The 18,216-nt window shown below is 45.2% G+C and overlaps 1 protein-coding gene across 21 annotated transcripts in view; it reads right to left on the bottom strand.

The window, feature by feature from the left end:
• The window catches only part of TCF7L2 (transcription factor 7 like 2), a 220,023-nt gene that overhangs the window by 68,435 nt on the left and 133,372 nt on the right, over positions 1–18,216 (bottom strand). For 2 of the 21 annotated variants that reach the window (XM_025396047.1, XM_025396037.1), the window contains one exon: positions 9,725–9,865. The exons of the other annotated variants lie outside the window; for them this stretch is intronic. In XM_025396047.1, the coding sequence (XP_025251832.1) occupies positions 9,725–9,865 (141 nt within the window). The remainder of the gene's footprint in view (positions 1–9,724; positions 9,866–18,216) is intronic. 21 annotated transcript variants of the gene reach the window in all.

Here is an 18,216-nt window from a genome sequence, read left to right as displayed (position 1 = left end):
GTAGAATACTCCCAAAGTCATTTTCACTCTGAGGACTACATAGTTAGCAATAACATATTTCCCTCACTATTTTGTTCTTTGGCCACTGTTGGAATTAGCTTGAATTCTCATAAATCCACAAAGGGGCCCCGAGTGTGCTAGGTGTACGGGCAAGGACAGCCCACAATGAAGAACAGAAAATCCAACCAAGACTTGCCAATAACTAACAAGCTGACAACCATGGCACTGTAGTTACATCTCTTTCGCTGGAGAGGGCTGGAGAAACAGGAGAGCAGAGCCCCTGACAATCAACAGTGAAACATTAGCCCTGGAATGGATGAAGTGAATCAAGTCAGCACTATCTATATCAAATGGAGAAAATAATAAAAATAAAACCCACATCTCCAGTGACTATACAAAGGCAGCAACAGGACATGTACAGGGTGATGGAGCCGTTCTGGGTCCTATGTGGTGACAATAATACGAATTTATATTACAGTTCATAGAACTGGAGACCAAAAGAAAAAGTCAATGATCACAATATACTTTAAAATACATTTTTTTTGTTTGTTTGTTTTGTTTTGAGACAGAGTCTCACTTTGTCGCCCAGGCTGGAGTGCAGTGGTATGATCTTGGTTCACTGCAACCACTGCTTCCTGGGTTGAAGCGCTTCTCCTGCCTCAGCCTCCTGAGTAGCTGGGACTACAGGTGTATGCCACCACGTGGGCCTGGCTAATTTTTGTATTTTCAGTAGAGACGGGGTTTCACCATATTGGCCAGGCTGGCCTCGAACTCCTGACCTTGTGATCCATCCGCCTCGGCCTCCCAAAGTGCTGGGATTACAGGCATGAGACACCGAGCCCGGCCTAAAATACAATTTTTTTAATAAAAATCCCACGTCTCACATTTGACCCTCATACCTTAAATCAGGGGCACAGAATTGCATGCCAGTGAATGCAGATTTGAAAAACAGTTGCAAGTGACCTGACCAAGGAAGACCCCAGTGCAGAAAGCCTGGATCTTGTAGATTTTGTTGTCCCAAGCAGGAAAGGTCTAAGAAGAAACAAATATCCCCAACATACCACTATATCACAAGGGTCAGGAGCCTGTGCCAGACACTGCTACCCCTACCAAGGAAATGGGGAAAAAGGGCAGGGAAAGGACCTATCTTCCCTTCAGGTATGACATGTGTTTCTTCTTCTTCTTCTTTTTTTTTTTTTTTTTTTTTTTTTTTGAGACACAGTCTCACTCTGTCACCCAGGCTGGAGTGCAGTGGCATTATCTTGGCTCACTGCAACCTCCACCTCCCAGGTTCAAGTGATTCTCCTGCCTCAGCCTCCCGAGTAGCTGGAATTACAGGCACACTACCACACCTGGCTAATTTTTGTGTTTTTAGCAAAGACAGGATTTCACCACTTTGGCCAGGCTGGTCTCTGACTCCTGACCTCAGGCAATCTGCCCGCCTCAGCCTCCCAAAGTGCTGGGATTATAGGCGTGAGCTACCGCATCAGGCCATGACATGTGTTTCTGAAGCCAGTAAAAGATGCCATAAGCAATCCCTCCAGGGTACACCTTTCCCTCTTACCTCCACATATCTTATATATCTTTCTCATAGTGTTTTTTGGGTTTTTTTGTTTGTTTGTTTGTTTTTTGAGACAGAGTCTCACTCTGTCACCCTGGCTGGAGTGCAGTGGTGCAATCTTGGCTCACTGCAACTTCCACCTCCTGGGTTCAGGTGATTCTCCTGTCTCGGCCTCCTGAGGAGCTGGGATTACAGGCGTCTGCCACCATGCCTGGCTAATTTTTGTATTTTTAGTAGAGATGGGGTTTCACCATGTTGGCCAGGCTGGTCTCAAACTCCTGACCTCGGGTAGGTGATCCACCCACCTTGGCTTCCCAAAGTGCTGGGATTACAGGCATGAGCCACCGCACCTGGCCTCCTCATGGGTTCTTCTACAACTGGCAAGAGGAAAGAAATTTGTCCCGAGAGAGTGAGTTGTGACAGCCTACACACTGGACTTCCCCCTGGTTCGTTACAAGTTGCTCCTACTTTCTAGTGGAGCTCATTTCTCACGAACAAGTGGACTTCTCACCTGTCACCCTGGCCCCCGGCGAACCACAAGGCTTACCACAAATGCTGCCACAAACCCAGCAGGCAGGAGTTGGGATGAGCACTAAGTGAGAGTGTGCGGGACCCCTCCCAACCTGTCCTGTGTATAGATCACAGTCAAGCTACTGTCATCTCCCCCAACTCTGTGTTTCCAAACAGCAAGAGGCTACCACCAGGACAGGGATGGTGCTGCGGGGCTCAGGCTAAGCTTGTCTGACCCAGTGACCAGTAGGGTTGGAGCAGAAGCCGAGCAGGGGGGTTCCATGTCCTGCAGCCACTACATGCCCCCTCACTTCCCCCTCTTACTTATTCTTTCTCTGGTGTCTTCGTTGCTTTCCCATCCCCACCCTCCCCTCTGGAGAGAACTGGCTTTTCCAAAACAGAAACTTTCACTCTGAATACAAACAGGCCTCTAATTTAGATCCTCCCAGCCAAGAGCCTTTCTCCCTGCTGCCCCGGCCTCTGAAGCTGGCTGTGAGTGCGCTGTGACATGGCCACAATCTAAAAGGGTGTGGCTGCTCCTCTTTCATTTTTGGCCCCCGTAGAAGAAGCCAGACATTGACCAGGAAAAGCAAATCTGGCCTTCTATGGTGCTTCCAGCAAACTAAAAAAAAAAAAAAAAGAAATTACTGATTTTTCTTAATGCAAACCGGTTTGAAACGGCCTTTCAGAGATGTGACAGAGAACATGGATGGGTGTGAAGTAAAAGGTGAAAGATGATGGTGCTCCTGGCAAAACCGGCAGCAGCTGATGCAATCAATACCTTTCCAATAAGGTCCATAGGACAGGCCTTATAACGAAGAATAAGAACTCAGATCTCCTATTTTGCGGGCCTAATAATCACTGCCCTTATAAAAATGAGTAAATTAAGTTCCAGAGTCTGGGCTGAAATATGGTTCCTCTCCGTTTCCAAATTCCAAACGTCTACCTTGGTGACATCATAAAAGGGATTAATACCTGAGAAATAGGTACATCAACAGAAACGCTGACTGATAGGCAGATAATGTGAAAACCACCCCTGCAGCGTCTGCCCCTCTCCCTAAGTGCTAACCGCGTATTCTCATATGGGAGACCCTGTATGGAATACAAAGTCTTAAGGCTAATTTATACTCTCCCTTGACGCAGACCAGCCCATTAAAAACTGACCTGTCACCTCACAGCATTAGAAAAGGGGAGGAGCCAAAACAATCAACTGTGGGGATGCCATGTCACACACCAAAGGCCCAAATCTTCTCTACGAATGACCTTTGTCACACGAGACACAAAGAAAATACGTGGCTCACAACGAAAGGGGAAAAAGGAGGTAGCCACTAACGTGGAGAGACATGGGCACAGCTTGCAGTGCCCTAGCGGGTGTCAAGTGGGCCCACTGAAGCTAGGATGCAGGGTGCAGGAATACTCCTATCTTCTGCATGGATGAGCTCCTTGGAAGACCTCGAGGAGAGTGCCTGGGCTTCCTTCTTAGTATACAAAATGAAAAGGATAGCGTTTACAATGACATCTCTTTGCAGCCCAACGAATGGTGAACAATGAGGGGAATGGGGCCAGAAATGATCCCGGCTTCTCTGCGTCTGTTTTCCGGGTGGCAAGCTCTGCATCTGATAAGTAGAGTGGGGTTATGTCATGTTCCCTCTGCACTGGGAATATGACCTCACTGAGGCATTAAAAATTCCCAGGGAGGAACGGCAGTGTCCACTGACACTACCACAGTGGTTGATCAGCAGAGAAAATTTGTCCACTCATTTAGCCTAAAAGACTTCAACAAAAAAATTTGGCAGATAGAGAATGTGGGGAAGGAAAAAGTTAAAATAATCTGGTAGTCCCAACTGCCATCCTACCCAGTCAGCATGAACTGGGGTAGAGAGGGGGTGACAAGGAGTTGAATTTGCTGGCCCACTTGCACAGAACAATCCGGGGCTATACATGCAAGGCAATGAGGGGTCACATACATCAAGGGGACATTATAGAATGTTCCAGAATCTCTCTCTCTTCACTATTTGCAACTTACACCCTCTGCCACATGAGATGCAGTTGCACTATTAATAGTGGAACTCTGTTTTTTGGTTTTGTTTGTTTGTTTTTTTGAGATGGAGTCTCACTCTGTTGCCCAGGCTGGAGTGCAGTGGTGCAATCTTGGCTCACTGCAACCTCCGCCTCCTGGGTTCAAGCGATTCTCCTGCCTCAGCCTCCTGAGTAGCTGGGACCATGTGCCCAACTAATTTTTGTATTTTTTTAGTAGATACAGCGTTTTGCCATGTTGGCCAGGCTGATCTCAAATCCTGGCCTCAAGTGACCCACCTGCCTCGGCCTCTCAAAGTGTTGAGATTTGAGGCATGAGCCACAGTGCCCAGCCAACAGCAGAACTTTGGAAACAGTCTGTGTTCGTTGGGGCAACAGCTAAGCATATAAAGGCACAGGAGAGATAACCATTAGTACTTTCACAAAGAGTTTCTGTGGCATACATAGGAAAGTGTTTCTAGTATAGAGAGATGTAAAATAAACAGAAAACAAGTGCATGTATCGTATAATCCCACCTATGATTTTTAAATCACATTTTTTAAACGACTGAGAGGAAGTATTTCAAAATATTCACTTTGTCTTGGAGGGGTATTTCTTTGGTTGTCTCATCTGCTTCTTTATATAATCAGGGGTAGGAGATAAATGAAAATGTTTAGTTAGCAGAATGCTTGCTAATCCAAAGTTATAATGTAGAGACTTATAAATTAGCAAATACTTCCCTTCTAGTGCACTTCATTGTGTAGATCCAAATTTTCCATACATATCACGTACTGAAAAATACAGTACCCAGGAAATGAAGCAATATCTATATTTGTTTCAAATGACTAACAAGCAAAAATAAAACTTTGACCATGATGACATGCTTTTTAGAAATCAGACATATAATAAGCCACATAGGATGTGGTCTAATAAACCCAAGAAAAGTTTCATTTCCTCTCACCAAAATGGCTAACTCCTTGTTTATGCGTCTAGCTTGGCAAATTTAGCGGAAGTCTCTTCTTCCCTGAAATTTCTAGATTGAGAGGTTAACAAGCAAGTAGCAGCAATAATGTGCCCCCTCCTGAAAATACACACATGCGTGTGCACGCGCACACACCCCCCAAAAAATGCAATAAAAACTGGCTGAACACCAGCAAAAGGGTAGGTCAACCACAAAATCAGAAGGACAAGAGTGCACCATCTCGCTAATCCCCGGCCACTGATCAGGAAAAGTTTATAGAACCCCTGAAGAGGAAGGAAACAAGGAATCAGGGAAGGGTTTGGACAAAGAACTTTTTAAAAGTTTGTTTGCAAGTATTTCCGTGAAAATGGTATTGACTGAGCAATTACAGGAAGAAAAAAAAAAGAAAACTCTTTCTTCTTATCTGAATGCGGTTATATGCCATGGGTCACACCCTATTATTGTCACTATTAAACATGTTAATAGCCTCAATGTAATGACTTTGTGTGGCGAGCTTTAAAATGTACATGAATAGCTAACTAGAAAGAAATGACTCATCCCTGCCCAGGTGGATATTGACTTTCTGAGTCACATTTACTCAGCTGGTCTACCAACCTTAATTCCCTAGAGGAAGGGATCTAAAGGGTTCGAATCCGGCTGAATTACATGGAAAGAAAGAGAAGGGACAATGAATTTGAAATGTGGATGGGACAGAAAGTACAACTGTTGAGACTTGTAAGAACTTAGGTATCCTGAACCAAAATTTCCTCCCAACTCCTAAGGTGGCTGAGTGAAGAAAAGGATCAAACACGTTCTCCCTGAACAAGTGGAAGATGGCTGGTATCACGGCTCTGAACCATGGCCAATAACCATGGCCCTTCATTACCAGTAATTTTATAGCTATCACTCTTCAGCTGTGTGATCTCAGGGATGTTGCTTTCTCTCTCTCTGGCTCAGTTACCTTAATTGCAAAATGGGAATAATCACAGCACCTCCCTCATAAGGTTGCTATCAAGGTTTGGAAAAGTTAATATAGGAGGTAGTTACAGTAATTCTTACAATAGTTCCTGGATCACAGGAAGCCTGTGTTAAATGTCAAGGGATCTCCGTAGGTACCCAATGGAGCAGACTGGGGGAATATCCCATGACCACCCCCTTTTTTGCAGATGCAGGAATTGCATCACAGAGCGGGGAAGCACCTTGCCAAAAAAGTGAGGATTGGACTCAAACTTAGTTCTTATGACCAGTCACAGGAGGTCCCCACCACACTCTGCAGAGCTATTTCTATCACACCCATGCTGTGGGATCAGGATTTTGAGACATCACCAAAATTCTTCCCCTGCCCCCACCCCCCCACCAAGGGAGTCTTGCTCTGTTGCCCAGGCTGGAGTGCAGTGGTGCTATCTTGGCTCACTGCAACCTCTGCCTCCCAGGTTCAAGCAATTCTCCTGCCTCAGCCTCCCAAGTAACTGGACTTACAGGCATGTGCCACCACGCCTGGCTAATTTTTGTATTTTTAGTAGAGACGGGGTTTCACCATGTTGGCCAGGGTGGTCTTGAACTCCTGACACCTTGTGATCCGCCTGCCTCGGCCTCCCAAAGTGCTGAGATTGCAGGTGTGACCCACCACGCCCAGCCACCACCAAAATTCTTGAAGTAGGTACTAGGAATGTTACATGTGAATTTCCATGAAAACCTACAGGGAACACATAACTGAGCTATTCCAGCAGCGACCGGCCCATCACACGGACGCACCATCAGGGTGTGACTCCTCAAGAATCCTGCTAATTGCCTGCACCAGTCTGAGCCCACCAACTCTCTCACCAAGCACTCCCTTTATATACAGCCCGTATGTGAACCTTTATCACTGATGGAAAAATTGAAGCACAGATCAGTCGGGTAACTTGCCCAAGGTGGCACAGCCCATTAAGTGGCATCTTTATATCTCACCTATTCACGGTTTACAGATTTAGATGACATCCTGGAAACGTGGCATTTTGGCACGTCCCTGGGAGATGCTGCTGGGTTCTGAGGACAAGACTGAGAAATGCTCAGTCACTGGCGCCAGGGATCTAATCAGCTCCTGCGGATCTTGAGTTATAAGGAAGAAACCCAGTCTTTCTGTTTCGTTTTCCTCATACTTAAAATGGGTGCCCGGTTCCTTTATCTACCTCCTGCCGCCAACCAAAGATTAATGAGTTACCATGTGCCAGGCTCTGATGGGAGAATAGCTATATTCATATCATCTTAACATAAATAGCCAGAATGAACAGCTATGCTTATTAAAAGCTGAACCAACTACAGGCTACTGAAACAAATCTTCCACCAGGCCATGGCTAATGCAGAAGAAAGGGGGCCTCCCTGCTCTATCAGACCCAGGCCAGTTAAAGGGCATGCTCCTTACACACACAGGCAGTAGCTCCAGGTAATCAAGACATAGGCACGGCCCAAGAACATGTAAGATCAGAGGCAAGCGTGCAAGACAGCAAAAGTCTGAAAGACTCCAGAAACATTTTGAGACGGAGTCTCACTCTGTTGCCCAGGCTGGAGTACAGTGGTGCAATCTCGGCTCACTGCAACCTCTGTCTCCCGGGTTCAAGCGATTCTCCTGCCTCAGCCTCCCGAGTAGCTGGGATTACAGGCGCGTGCCACCACGCCCAACTAATTTTCGTTATTTTTAGTAGAGACGAGTTTCACTGGTCTCGAACTCCCGACATGGTGATCTGCCCACCTCAGCCTTCCAAAGTGCTAGGATTACAGGTGTGAGCCATTGCACCCAGCCACATCTTCGGTTTTATGCACATTTGGCTAACGGGGAATAGTTGGACCAGAGGATTTCCACTTTAGTTCATGAAGTTACTAAAGAGAATTAGGTATGTTATAATATCAAAAAGTGTTCCTAGAATTAAAAGTAGAAAGAATTTGCAAAACCTTATGAGGTATAATCCCAATTTTGTGCACATGAATGATTAGAAATTTGGAAACGTATCCAAATATTGAGAGATTATCAGACAGACATGGTGGCTCACGCCTGTAATCCCAGCACTTTGGGAGGCCGAGGCAGGCGGATGACCTGAGGTCAGGGGTCAGGAGTTCAAGACCAGTCTGACCAACATGGCAAAACTCTGTCTCTACTAAAAATACAAAAATTAGCCGGGTGTGGTGGCAAACACCTGTAATCCCAGCTACTCACGAGGCAGGAGAATTTCTTGAACCTGGCAGGTGGAGGTCACAGTGAGCCAAGATCACACATTCCAGCCTGGGAGACAGAGTGAGACTCCATCTCAAAAAAAAAAATGAAAAATAAAAAAGGCCAGGTGCGGTGGCTCACACCTGTAACCCCAGCACTTTGGAAGGCCGAGACAGGCGGATCACGAGGTCAGGAGATCGAGACCATCCTGGCTAACACGGTGAAACCCCGTCTTTACTAAAAATACAAAAAATTAGCTGGGCTTGGTGGCGTGCACATGTAGTCCAGTTACTCAGGAGGCTGAGGCAGGAGAATCGCTTGAACCTGGGAAGCAAAGGTTGCAGTGAACTGAGATCGCGCCACCGCACTCCAGCCTGGGCAACAGAACGAGACTCCGTCTCAAAAAAAAACAGAGAGATTATCAATAGGTAATAAGAATATAGGTATTTACATTTTCTTTATATATTTTTACAGTTTCTAGTTCTCTTATATGGCTATTTATCACTTCCTATGCCAGAATAAACTTTTAAAGATGATTTATTCCACGTTTTCTCTCTCCAACAGCAAGACTTACGTACATATATATCACTCCAGGTTTCTGCCTGCTGGAGACACTGCTTTCTGTTCCTGTGGCTCTAACACATAGCACAGCACCCAGTAGGTATACAATAAATGTTTTTAAAAACAGAGGCTTTATTAATCGGTTCATAAATATTCAGTTTTCTTTTTCTAAAAGCTAACATTAGTACTAAATCATTTGCTGTTTAAATCTAAGCGTTCCTTGAAAATTTTTCATCTGCATTGACTTTTGCTTTTCTCAAGATAAAAGCATGTTCTAGATGTTCTTTTTTCTTTAGGACCACTAATTTGAAGAGAACTGCCACTCCCAAGCACTGAGCAGTGTGGGGGATTGATGTTGTACTGAATTATTTAAAGGAAACTGACAATGCTTCCTGTCCTTGGAGAGCAACACCTGCAAGTAAAGCCATTCACGGCTGCCTCTGGGAGGTACTGTCGAGGCAAAGCGGGCATTTTCCAGCACCCTGAATTTTAAAAGAAAATCTTTAAGTTCTAAATTACTAGTAACGAAGGCGAAGTTGAGGTGGTAGCTTCTCCATTGCGAACTGTGAAGAGTCCCAGGAGACACTTCCTGGGGCCAAGTTTAATGGGACAATGTTGTGTTCCTCATTTTCACGGAAGTTACGTGTGGCACTGGATCACGAGGCCTTCACTGGGAGCCAGGTATCCTGGAAGCATGGGAGCACCACCCTCCACCCTCTCCTTGTAAACAGGCATTTTTATGGCTATGATATCCCTATCAGTGGTCAGCACACCCAGACATCATGGCACCCGAAATGACAGTGACCCGCCAAGAATTCAGGGACCGCAGTGGATGGGCCCTGCCCTAGAGAGAGGTAAACTTTGGATGGGCGGCTTCATTTCAGAGCTAACTCATCTCATACCGTCATTCTGTTCCGAGACCTACCTCAATACACCAGGGCTCCCCAACTTTTTGTAAGGAGTGGCTCCTTTTCATGTCCCTGAAGACTTGAGTGCTGACAGTGAAGTCTGAGGGGGGGTAGAAGTGCTGACAGTCATGTCCCTGAGTGCAGCAAGGGAGGGGGCTCTGCTGCCAGGAAGAAAGGGGAACAGAGTAAGGCTCGGGAGTGAGGGGGACACGTCACCAAGGCACACACAGCCCCCAGCCTTCCTTTCTACCCTAACCCACATTTCTACAGAAGCTCCAAGCAAGAGGGATTATAGTTCCCAGCGCAAATCAGAACTCTCCCATTTCCCTGCCATCCAGCTCAGGGTCCCTTCTAGGAACATCTGAAATGCAGCCTCCTCCAGGCAGCCTTCCTGTTCTGTATTCTCACCCCTACCCACCATTCTCCTAATGGGCATGGCCTCCCCTTCCTCTGAGCCTCTCAAGAATCACCTAGCTAGCATTTTCTCTCTCAACTTACCTTACTGAATCTATTAGTTATGTGAAATTGCTGGTATTTCTGTCCCACAAATATACAATTACATATGGTTCCACTTAATACTTCAGCTGTTTGGCGAGCTGATTTTTTTTTTTTAAAGAGATGGGGTCTTGCTATGTTGCCCGGACTGAACTTAAACTTCTGGGCAATCCTCCTGTCTCAGCCTCTCAAACAGTTAGGACTACAGGTACACACCACCACACCCAGCTAATCTTTTTATTTTTGTGTGTGTGGAGACAGAATCTTGCTATGTTGCTCAGGCTGATCTCGAACTCCTGGGCTCAGGCAATCCTTCTACTTCGGCCTCCCAAAGTGTTGAGATCTCAGGCAAGCAGCACCATGCTTGGTTGATCTGTCTTCACTCATACCTTAACACCTTTTCCTCTGCCAGGCGACAGGCTTTTGAGAAAAGCAACTATACTACCAATCCTGGACCCCCTGAAAGATCTGGCAGCACACACCTTGGGTGCTCAAGAAATATGTGTTAATTTGAATTTCAAACCCTGTCACAATAACTACTACAGTTTACTGACAGCCTACTCTGTCTGGGGCCCTGGACAGGAGTGTGCCTCTTACTCCATTAATCCTCACACCTACTTTATGAGGTAGGTAGTATCATGCCCATTTCACAGAGGAGGAAACTGACTCAGAGACTGTAAGGAGCATGCCCAAGGTCACACAGCTAGTAAATGGCAGAGGGTAATATAGACCAGGTCCCAGTCAACTCATGCAGGTGCCTGCTGTAGAGACCCATTGGCCTGTCTATGGCTCTATAAACAAGAGAATTTAGGGCTGTAAAAAACAACTTGGGGTCCAAGAAGGGCGACTTTGCAACCAAGAAATATTATTCTACTTTCCTTTTTTAAAAAAGAGAAATAGCTATGCCTTTTATATTCATTGCAAAAAGTTTTATACGAGGAAAAACTCCATGAACAATTTTTTCACGTAATTTGTTCAGGATTAAGACTAAGAGATTGAGGATAACACCAACATCTTGTACATGTTTTACGTTCACTATCACAGTAGACATAGTGGGTATGGAAGACTCTGGAAAAGAGGAAATTGATAAAACTAAAGGAAAAATGTATACAACAGCAGCCATGTCTTTAGAGCAATGTACATGGTTACCACAGTACATGGTATTCCCATGGGCTCCAAGTTTATCCAGATGGATTGAAACCATCCACAGGCAAAGTGAGCTCCCAAAATGAGAGGCGGCCATTGCTGCCCCATAACTGGAGCTACTACTCCAGGGCCCATGCTGGCTGCAGCTGACCCTGTGTCTGGATTTTGAGAGCAACCAACTAACTGCCAGAAGCTGAGAGATCTGCCCCCAGGAAGGGAAGCTGAGCACCAGAGGAAGTACTTGGTTCTCCACCCCTGGAGGTCTAAGGTCTCCGTCTGGGAAGCAGAGCGTCCCACTCTGCATTTCTTCACAGAGCTGATTTGTAAACAGGAGCGTGAGTCATTAGGCAAGCATGAGTCCATTTGAAAGATCAGCCCAATTTTACAGCTAAGGCTATCCTATTCAGTCCAGCCACAGCAGTGACTCACGTTACTGCGTTCCACCAAAGGTGACTTGGTTAGCCCTCCAATTGTTTCTAGAAGGAACCCAGCAACATGAGGGTTTAATCCCTGTCTGCTTGCTTTATTTTCTAACACAATGCTAAGAGCAAAGAGACAGAGTTACCAAAGTGCCCCAGAGAACGCGCTGGGAAAGAAATGAATCCGTGGTTGCCACAGACCACATGGTCTTCTTTATCTTCCACGGGCATTTCCTCATGGCCTTTATTCTTAGAGGAAATTGTACCTTATGGAAATGTTAAACACACACACAACCTCTCTGTACAGATCTAGATATTCTCCCATGCCTGGGAACCTCAGAGCCAAATTTACAGTTCACGTCCAGCATTGCATCAGGGGCTACTGGCTTTGAACTTGTAGAATTAACCTTACCCCTAACCTTATTCTCCACCTTATCTTGCCGGGCTACACTGCTTTCCTTTCCTGTGTGTGTGTGTGTGTGTGTGTGTGTCTGTGTGGCCGGAAGGAGGTTTATTACCCCTTCAAGACCACGCTTCCCCACCGCCCCCCAGCTGTCCTCTTTAATGTTCTTAATTATTCATTTCCAATTCTCTTACAGAATACAAAGTCTTAGTAAATGACTTCCAATTTTAGGGGGGTAGGAGATGTCTTATAAAAAGTTCAAATGTATATACAACTACAAAATCTTTTTATACCATGATAAAATAACTATAGTTTCTCCCCCCTCCTCCTTTGAGTCTTTCTTAAAAAACAAACAAACAAAAAACTCTTCAACAAATCCTAAAGACCAGGAAATAAACATCTGCTGAGTTTTCTGCTCAATGTCCATTCATGATTTTTCTGGTAACAATTACTGCCAACTACTTAGGGGGCAGCCCCCTGACTCTAAAGCCATGTAGCTTAGTGGAGTGAACCCCACACCCAGCTTCAGAAGTGGGAGAGTTTACACAGTACAAGCTCACTCAGACACTGCAACCCCTTCCCATAGACACAGGTTCAGAATCAAGGTCATAGACTTGTAGACAAACATAAGATCTCTTTGGACTTGAATAAACCTCTGTGCAGTAAAACCAACTGGGAGGCTAGCGGAGCCCAGAACTGGAAAGAGATGGTTCTAATATATGGGCCTCTGGATCCAGCCATGCCTGATGCCTGACCGCTCTGGACTTTTCAGTTATGGATCAATACGTTCATTTTGCTCAGGCCAGTCTGAATTGGGGTTGAGGAGACAGAGAAGAATTTTGACTGAAGCAGTCGTCACCTCTGCCAGACTGGCCTCCATAGTTGTCCAAAATCAAGGGAGGATGTGGGAAAAATTGGAGGTGTTACAGGATAAAAGTAAATGAAGGCCTCGTGAGTTTCATTCTCCTGACATCATGAGTGGGCTGTTACAAGGCAAAGTACTAAAGTAGGGATTTGGCGCTTCTTGAAAGAATGAAGCAGTGGCCAGTCTCTGCAGAAAGAAGACTAGGACTTTCAGCCACCACCCCCCTGCTGGAATTGCCCCAAGGGCCCTCCTTTACCTCTAGTGTCCCTGTCAACGCCACTGGCAGCACTGAGCTATTTCATGTCATTCTGTGGTCTCCAAAATGCACCAAATCCAGAAAGTAGAGGCCACAGATGCTAACCAGCACTAAAATCTGCCTCCTGGCTTTCTCCAGAAACACTGCCTATTTGTGACACAGGACCTCAAGAGGTGTATTCCTCCTGTGGAAAGTGAAGTTATGAGGCTGGATCAAGTTAAGAGAGAAGGTAGACTGACAGGGCTGCTGGGTTTGAGTCTCACTGGTGGCTCAGCACCTGATGTCATCGTGTGCTAACCAGATCTGAACACAGCCACATGGATCAAGAATCAGGTGTGCCATCCATAAAGTCGTAGTAATACTTGTGTATTCCACTATCTCGCTTCTTTATGAGCTTACTGCCCCACTCCACAACTAGCTGGGTAATATTCAAAAGCTAATGCAATCGAATAGCACCTAGTAAGCCAGAAAATACTAATTGCTCTGCCAGGAAACATTTAAAAATGAACAAGTATAGAAGGAGGTGAAAAGCATTTGAAAAACAAAACCCCTAAAAATACAAAGGCCTCCAGAGATGAGAATTTTGTACGAAATAATGTCACTCAGGGCTGGGTGCGGTGGCTCACGCCTATAATTCCAGCACTTTCTGAGGCCAAGGCTAGAGGACTGCTTGAGCTCAAGAGTTCAGGACTAGACTGGGCAACATAGCAAGACCTCGTCTCTACTAAAAATTTTTTAAAAAAGAAAAAAATTAGCCAGATGTGGTGGTGCAGGCCCGTAGCTACTCAGAAGGCCAAGGTGAAAGGTTTGGTTAAGCCTGGAAGAGCAAGGCTGCTGTGAGCCATGATTGTGCCCCTGCACTCCAGCCTGGGTGACAGAGGGAGACCTGAATAAAAAGAAAGAAAGGTGTCATTCAGAGTAAAATTGGCCAACAACCATTGGCTATTAGAAGAATCTGAACCAACCTCATAGGCAAGAAGAAAAAGGCAAGAGCTTTACTACTCTTTGCCTCAGAAAACTCCGTTGGTAATTAATTTTATGTGTCAGGGTATTTTTGTTTTTTTGTTTGTTTGTTTTGTTTTGTTTTGTTTTTTGAGATAGAGTCTCTCTTTGTCACCCAGGCTGGAGTGCAGGGGTGCAATCTCGGCTCACTGCAACCTCCGCCTCCTGCGTTCAAGCGATTCTCGTGACTCAGCCACCCGAGTAGCTGGGAATACAGGCGTGCACCACCACTCCCGGCTAATGTTTTATTTTTTTGGTAGAGATGGGGTTTCACCATGTTGGCCAGGCAGGTCTCCAACTCCTGGCCTCAAGTGATCCGCCAGCCTCGGTCTCCCAAAGTGCTGGGATTGCTACAGGCGTGAGCTTCCATGCCTGGCCTTATGTGTCCGTTTGACTAAGTCACAGGGTGCCCAGATATTTGGTTATACATTATTCTGGATGTTTCTCTGAGGATATTTTTGAATAAATTTAACATTCACTGAGCAAGGCAGATGGCCCTCCTTGATATGAGCAGGCCTCAGCCAACCAGCTGAAGGCCGGAATAGAATACAAGGCCAATCTTCCTCCGAATCAGGGGGCATCCTCCTGAGTAACTGCCTTCGGACTTGAGCTAAAGCAGTATCTCTGGGTTCGAGCCCCGCCAACCTTCGAACAGGAATTACACCGTCAGTTGTACCAGTCTTCCAGCCTTTAGACTAAGACTAGAGCTTCACCATGGACTCTCCTGGGTCTCCAGCTTCCCAGCTACAGATCATGACACTTGATGATGCAGATTATGGAATTCCATGACTGGGTGAGCCAGTTCCTTATTGCAAATCTCTCTACCTAAACACATACATCCTATTGGTTTTGTGTCTCTGGAGAACCCTGACAAATGCATGTGGATTCAAATTTTCATGTATTTTCTCCTCCACAGCAAGAGGGAACGGATTTGTGGGTCTCTGAAAGATCAGAGTTTTAAAATGAAGTGAGTCTTAGAAATCATCTAATCTAATTCTTTATGATTTTCTTTAAACCTCCAAGTCTAGATGTAAAAGGGCCTGTCCAGGACCACACAGCTAAAAAGGAGCTGAAACTAAAGCCTAGATTTTTAAAGAATAGAGTTCAAGGTTCTATGCATAAATGGAAGAATTTTCTTTTGGAAATGTGGCTTCTTTGGAACAATAAGAAAGCCATCTAAAAGAAGGATATTGCTAAGGGCCATTCCACTAAAAAAGCAAAGTAGCGAACTGACAATTTTTAAAAATCGGCGAGAAAGTAACATCCTCATATTTCTTATCATTTATTCACACACAAGGATGCCAAAAACCAACCATCCAAACAAACCAACCAACCCCACGTACACACATGTAACCTTGGAGAGAGGTAAGGTCTTTACAGGTCACACTGATCCAGCTTTATGTACCATCAATAATTCTCACCTCTGAAGGTGAGGTAACTTTGATGGGAACTAATTATATCTTAAATACACTGTCAACTTGATGCAAAGGCAAAGAAGCTGCAATCAGGGCCCCAGATAAGCTACCATTTTTATCATAAAGACAAGCCAGTTCCTCCCCAGACTGGGATATCATCACTCACATGGCAAATTTATGCAACCCTTTTTTCTCATTATTTTTTTTTTAATGTGAGCATGTGTGAGTGGCAAGGTGTGAGTATGGGCCCACACTTGCGCACGCGCGCGTGTGTGTGTGTGTGTGTGTGTGAGTGAGGGTATCAGTATATGTGGAGGGCAATGTCCTAGAGTCACGAATGGCAAGTGTCCAGGTCATACACAGCACCTCCCTCTTCCCTTACTACCTCCATACCACACAGCCACTCTGCTCAAAGTTGGCACAAGTTGAAACGTAATCACCATCTCTGCACTCAAGGCATGCAGAAATGAAGTCTACCTCAGCCCTCAAAGACCTCACCTGAGAAAGAGACAAGGCTCCAAACAGAAGGCAAAACAGAACAAGCACAGAAAGAGGCCACCTTTTCACATACCTTTACAAAGCACTGCTCACCCCTCCTCGACCTCAGCACAGACAGAGTGTAGGGCGTCAGTGTCACTACCACTGCCACCCTCCCACTGACTAGCGCTGTACTCTCCGAATTCCTGGGGCTCAGCTTGACACAGCACATGAGGGTGCTGGCTGCTGGATGACTTCTAAGGGCTGTGTCCACCTCCAAAACACTCCACTTCTGTATGGCTAGCGGAATACCGAGGAGCGGGTTCGCTAGGGCCTTGACTCTCCATGTACAGAAGCAATGTGCCTGAATTTCTGGACATGGCCATTATATAATAAAAGGGTAAATTTATTAAAATAAGTCACATTCAAGGAGAAAAGGCTGCATGCATGCGTGCATGTGCACACACAAACATAAACACACACGTGCACGCACACAGACACGCGTGCACAGAGCGAAGATTTCTTGTACTGAATAAAAGTTCAACATGACCAAGAAAAAGTATTTTAGGAATATGGCATCATGAATAGGAATTTGCAGCATCATTTCAAAAGGTGCTTGTTGGCTAAAACAAAGTTTTGTCAACTGTTTCTTTTTTCCTTTGGGGTGGGGGGAGCGTACCTATCAAATATTGAGAAGTTGGAAACAAGATAATTTTTTTCATTATTGTATCATAAACAATACAGGGAAAAAGGGTAAAAAAAATTTTTTCAAGTTAGGAATAAAGTTATTAACAAAGAAGTTATATGGGTAATTCTGAATAAAGGAGATGCTTTGACTTTTTAACTGTATCGACACTAAATTAGTTTTATACATGAAAGGTCAAGGCTTTACTGGGATGAAAAGTAATAAGGTGAAGTGGTTAACCTTACCATTATCCAAACTTGAGATATTAACCAAGGCATGTGGGGGGGGGAGGGGGAAAGGTAGTGGCTCACACCTGTAATCCCAGCACTTTGGGAGGTCAAGGCAGGCACTTGAGGTCAGGAGTTTGAGACCAGCCTGGCCAACATGGTGAAACCCTGTGTCTACTAAAAATACAAAAATTAGCCAGATGTGGTGACGGGCCCCTGTAATCCCACATACTCAGGAGGCTGAGGCAGGAGAACTGCTTGAATCCAGGAGGCAGAGGTTACAGTGAGCCGAGATCAGGCCACTGCACTCCAGCCTCAGCGACAGAGCAAGACTCCATCTCAAAATAATAATAATAATAATAATAATAATGAAGTTCAAACAGACCTGGCTAACATTAAATCAAGTCTTTTTGCAGGCACATCTAATTTCAAGGACATCCATACACTAGCTGACACCAGCCATCACTCCCATTTGTTTCCCGCAACAGGGATGAGGTTTGATGCGACCTCAAGCAGGTGGAAAATGAAGCTTCTCCTTGCAACCTTCATATCCATTATTTCCATATGCAACTGAGAGAACCTCTGTCCTTAACAGTATAATCTTTCCAGACAAGTCAGGGAGCAAGCATGAAAAACCATGCTCATCAATGACTTTGAGAGAACAGGAGTTGATTTCACATGTTTAAGCCTAACACAGAAGCCATCCACCTTACTCAGCAATGACTGTCTATGAAAAAACATGAAGCAGAAGTTCGGGTTCAAGCAGCACAGGCTGCAGAAAGCTTTGTGAATCTAGCTAATGAAGTCAGCATTATACTGTGCTTATAATGAGATTCTTGCTAAAGGGACGCTCCTTCTCCCAAGCAGCCTTTGGGAAGTAGTATTGGTGTGTGTTGTGTACTGTGAGCATCACTGGGCAGAATCAAGGGAGGGAGAAGAGGGTCTGATCAGGACTTGTGATGTGTACTAGGTAATTCTCTCTTTAAAAGCCAACATATTTCCTACAAAAAGAAAGTTAGCAGCCTAAAATGGGACTGACAAGTCAAGACAACATAGGGGCTAGGTGTGTCAGGGGATCTAGCTACCACTCAGGAAATTTAGATGGATTTGCTCTGAAAA

This window comes from Theropithecus gelada, chromosome 9, assembly GCF_003255815.1.
Source record: "Theropithecus gelada isolate Dixy chromosome 9, Tgel_1.0, whole genome shotgun sequence".
Lineage (NCBI taxonomy): Eukaryota > Metazoa > Chordata > Mammalia > Primates > Cercopithecidae > Theropithecus > Theropithecus gelada.
This window is presented reverse-complemented; position numbering and strand designations above follow the sequence as displayed.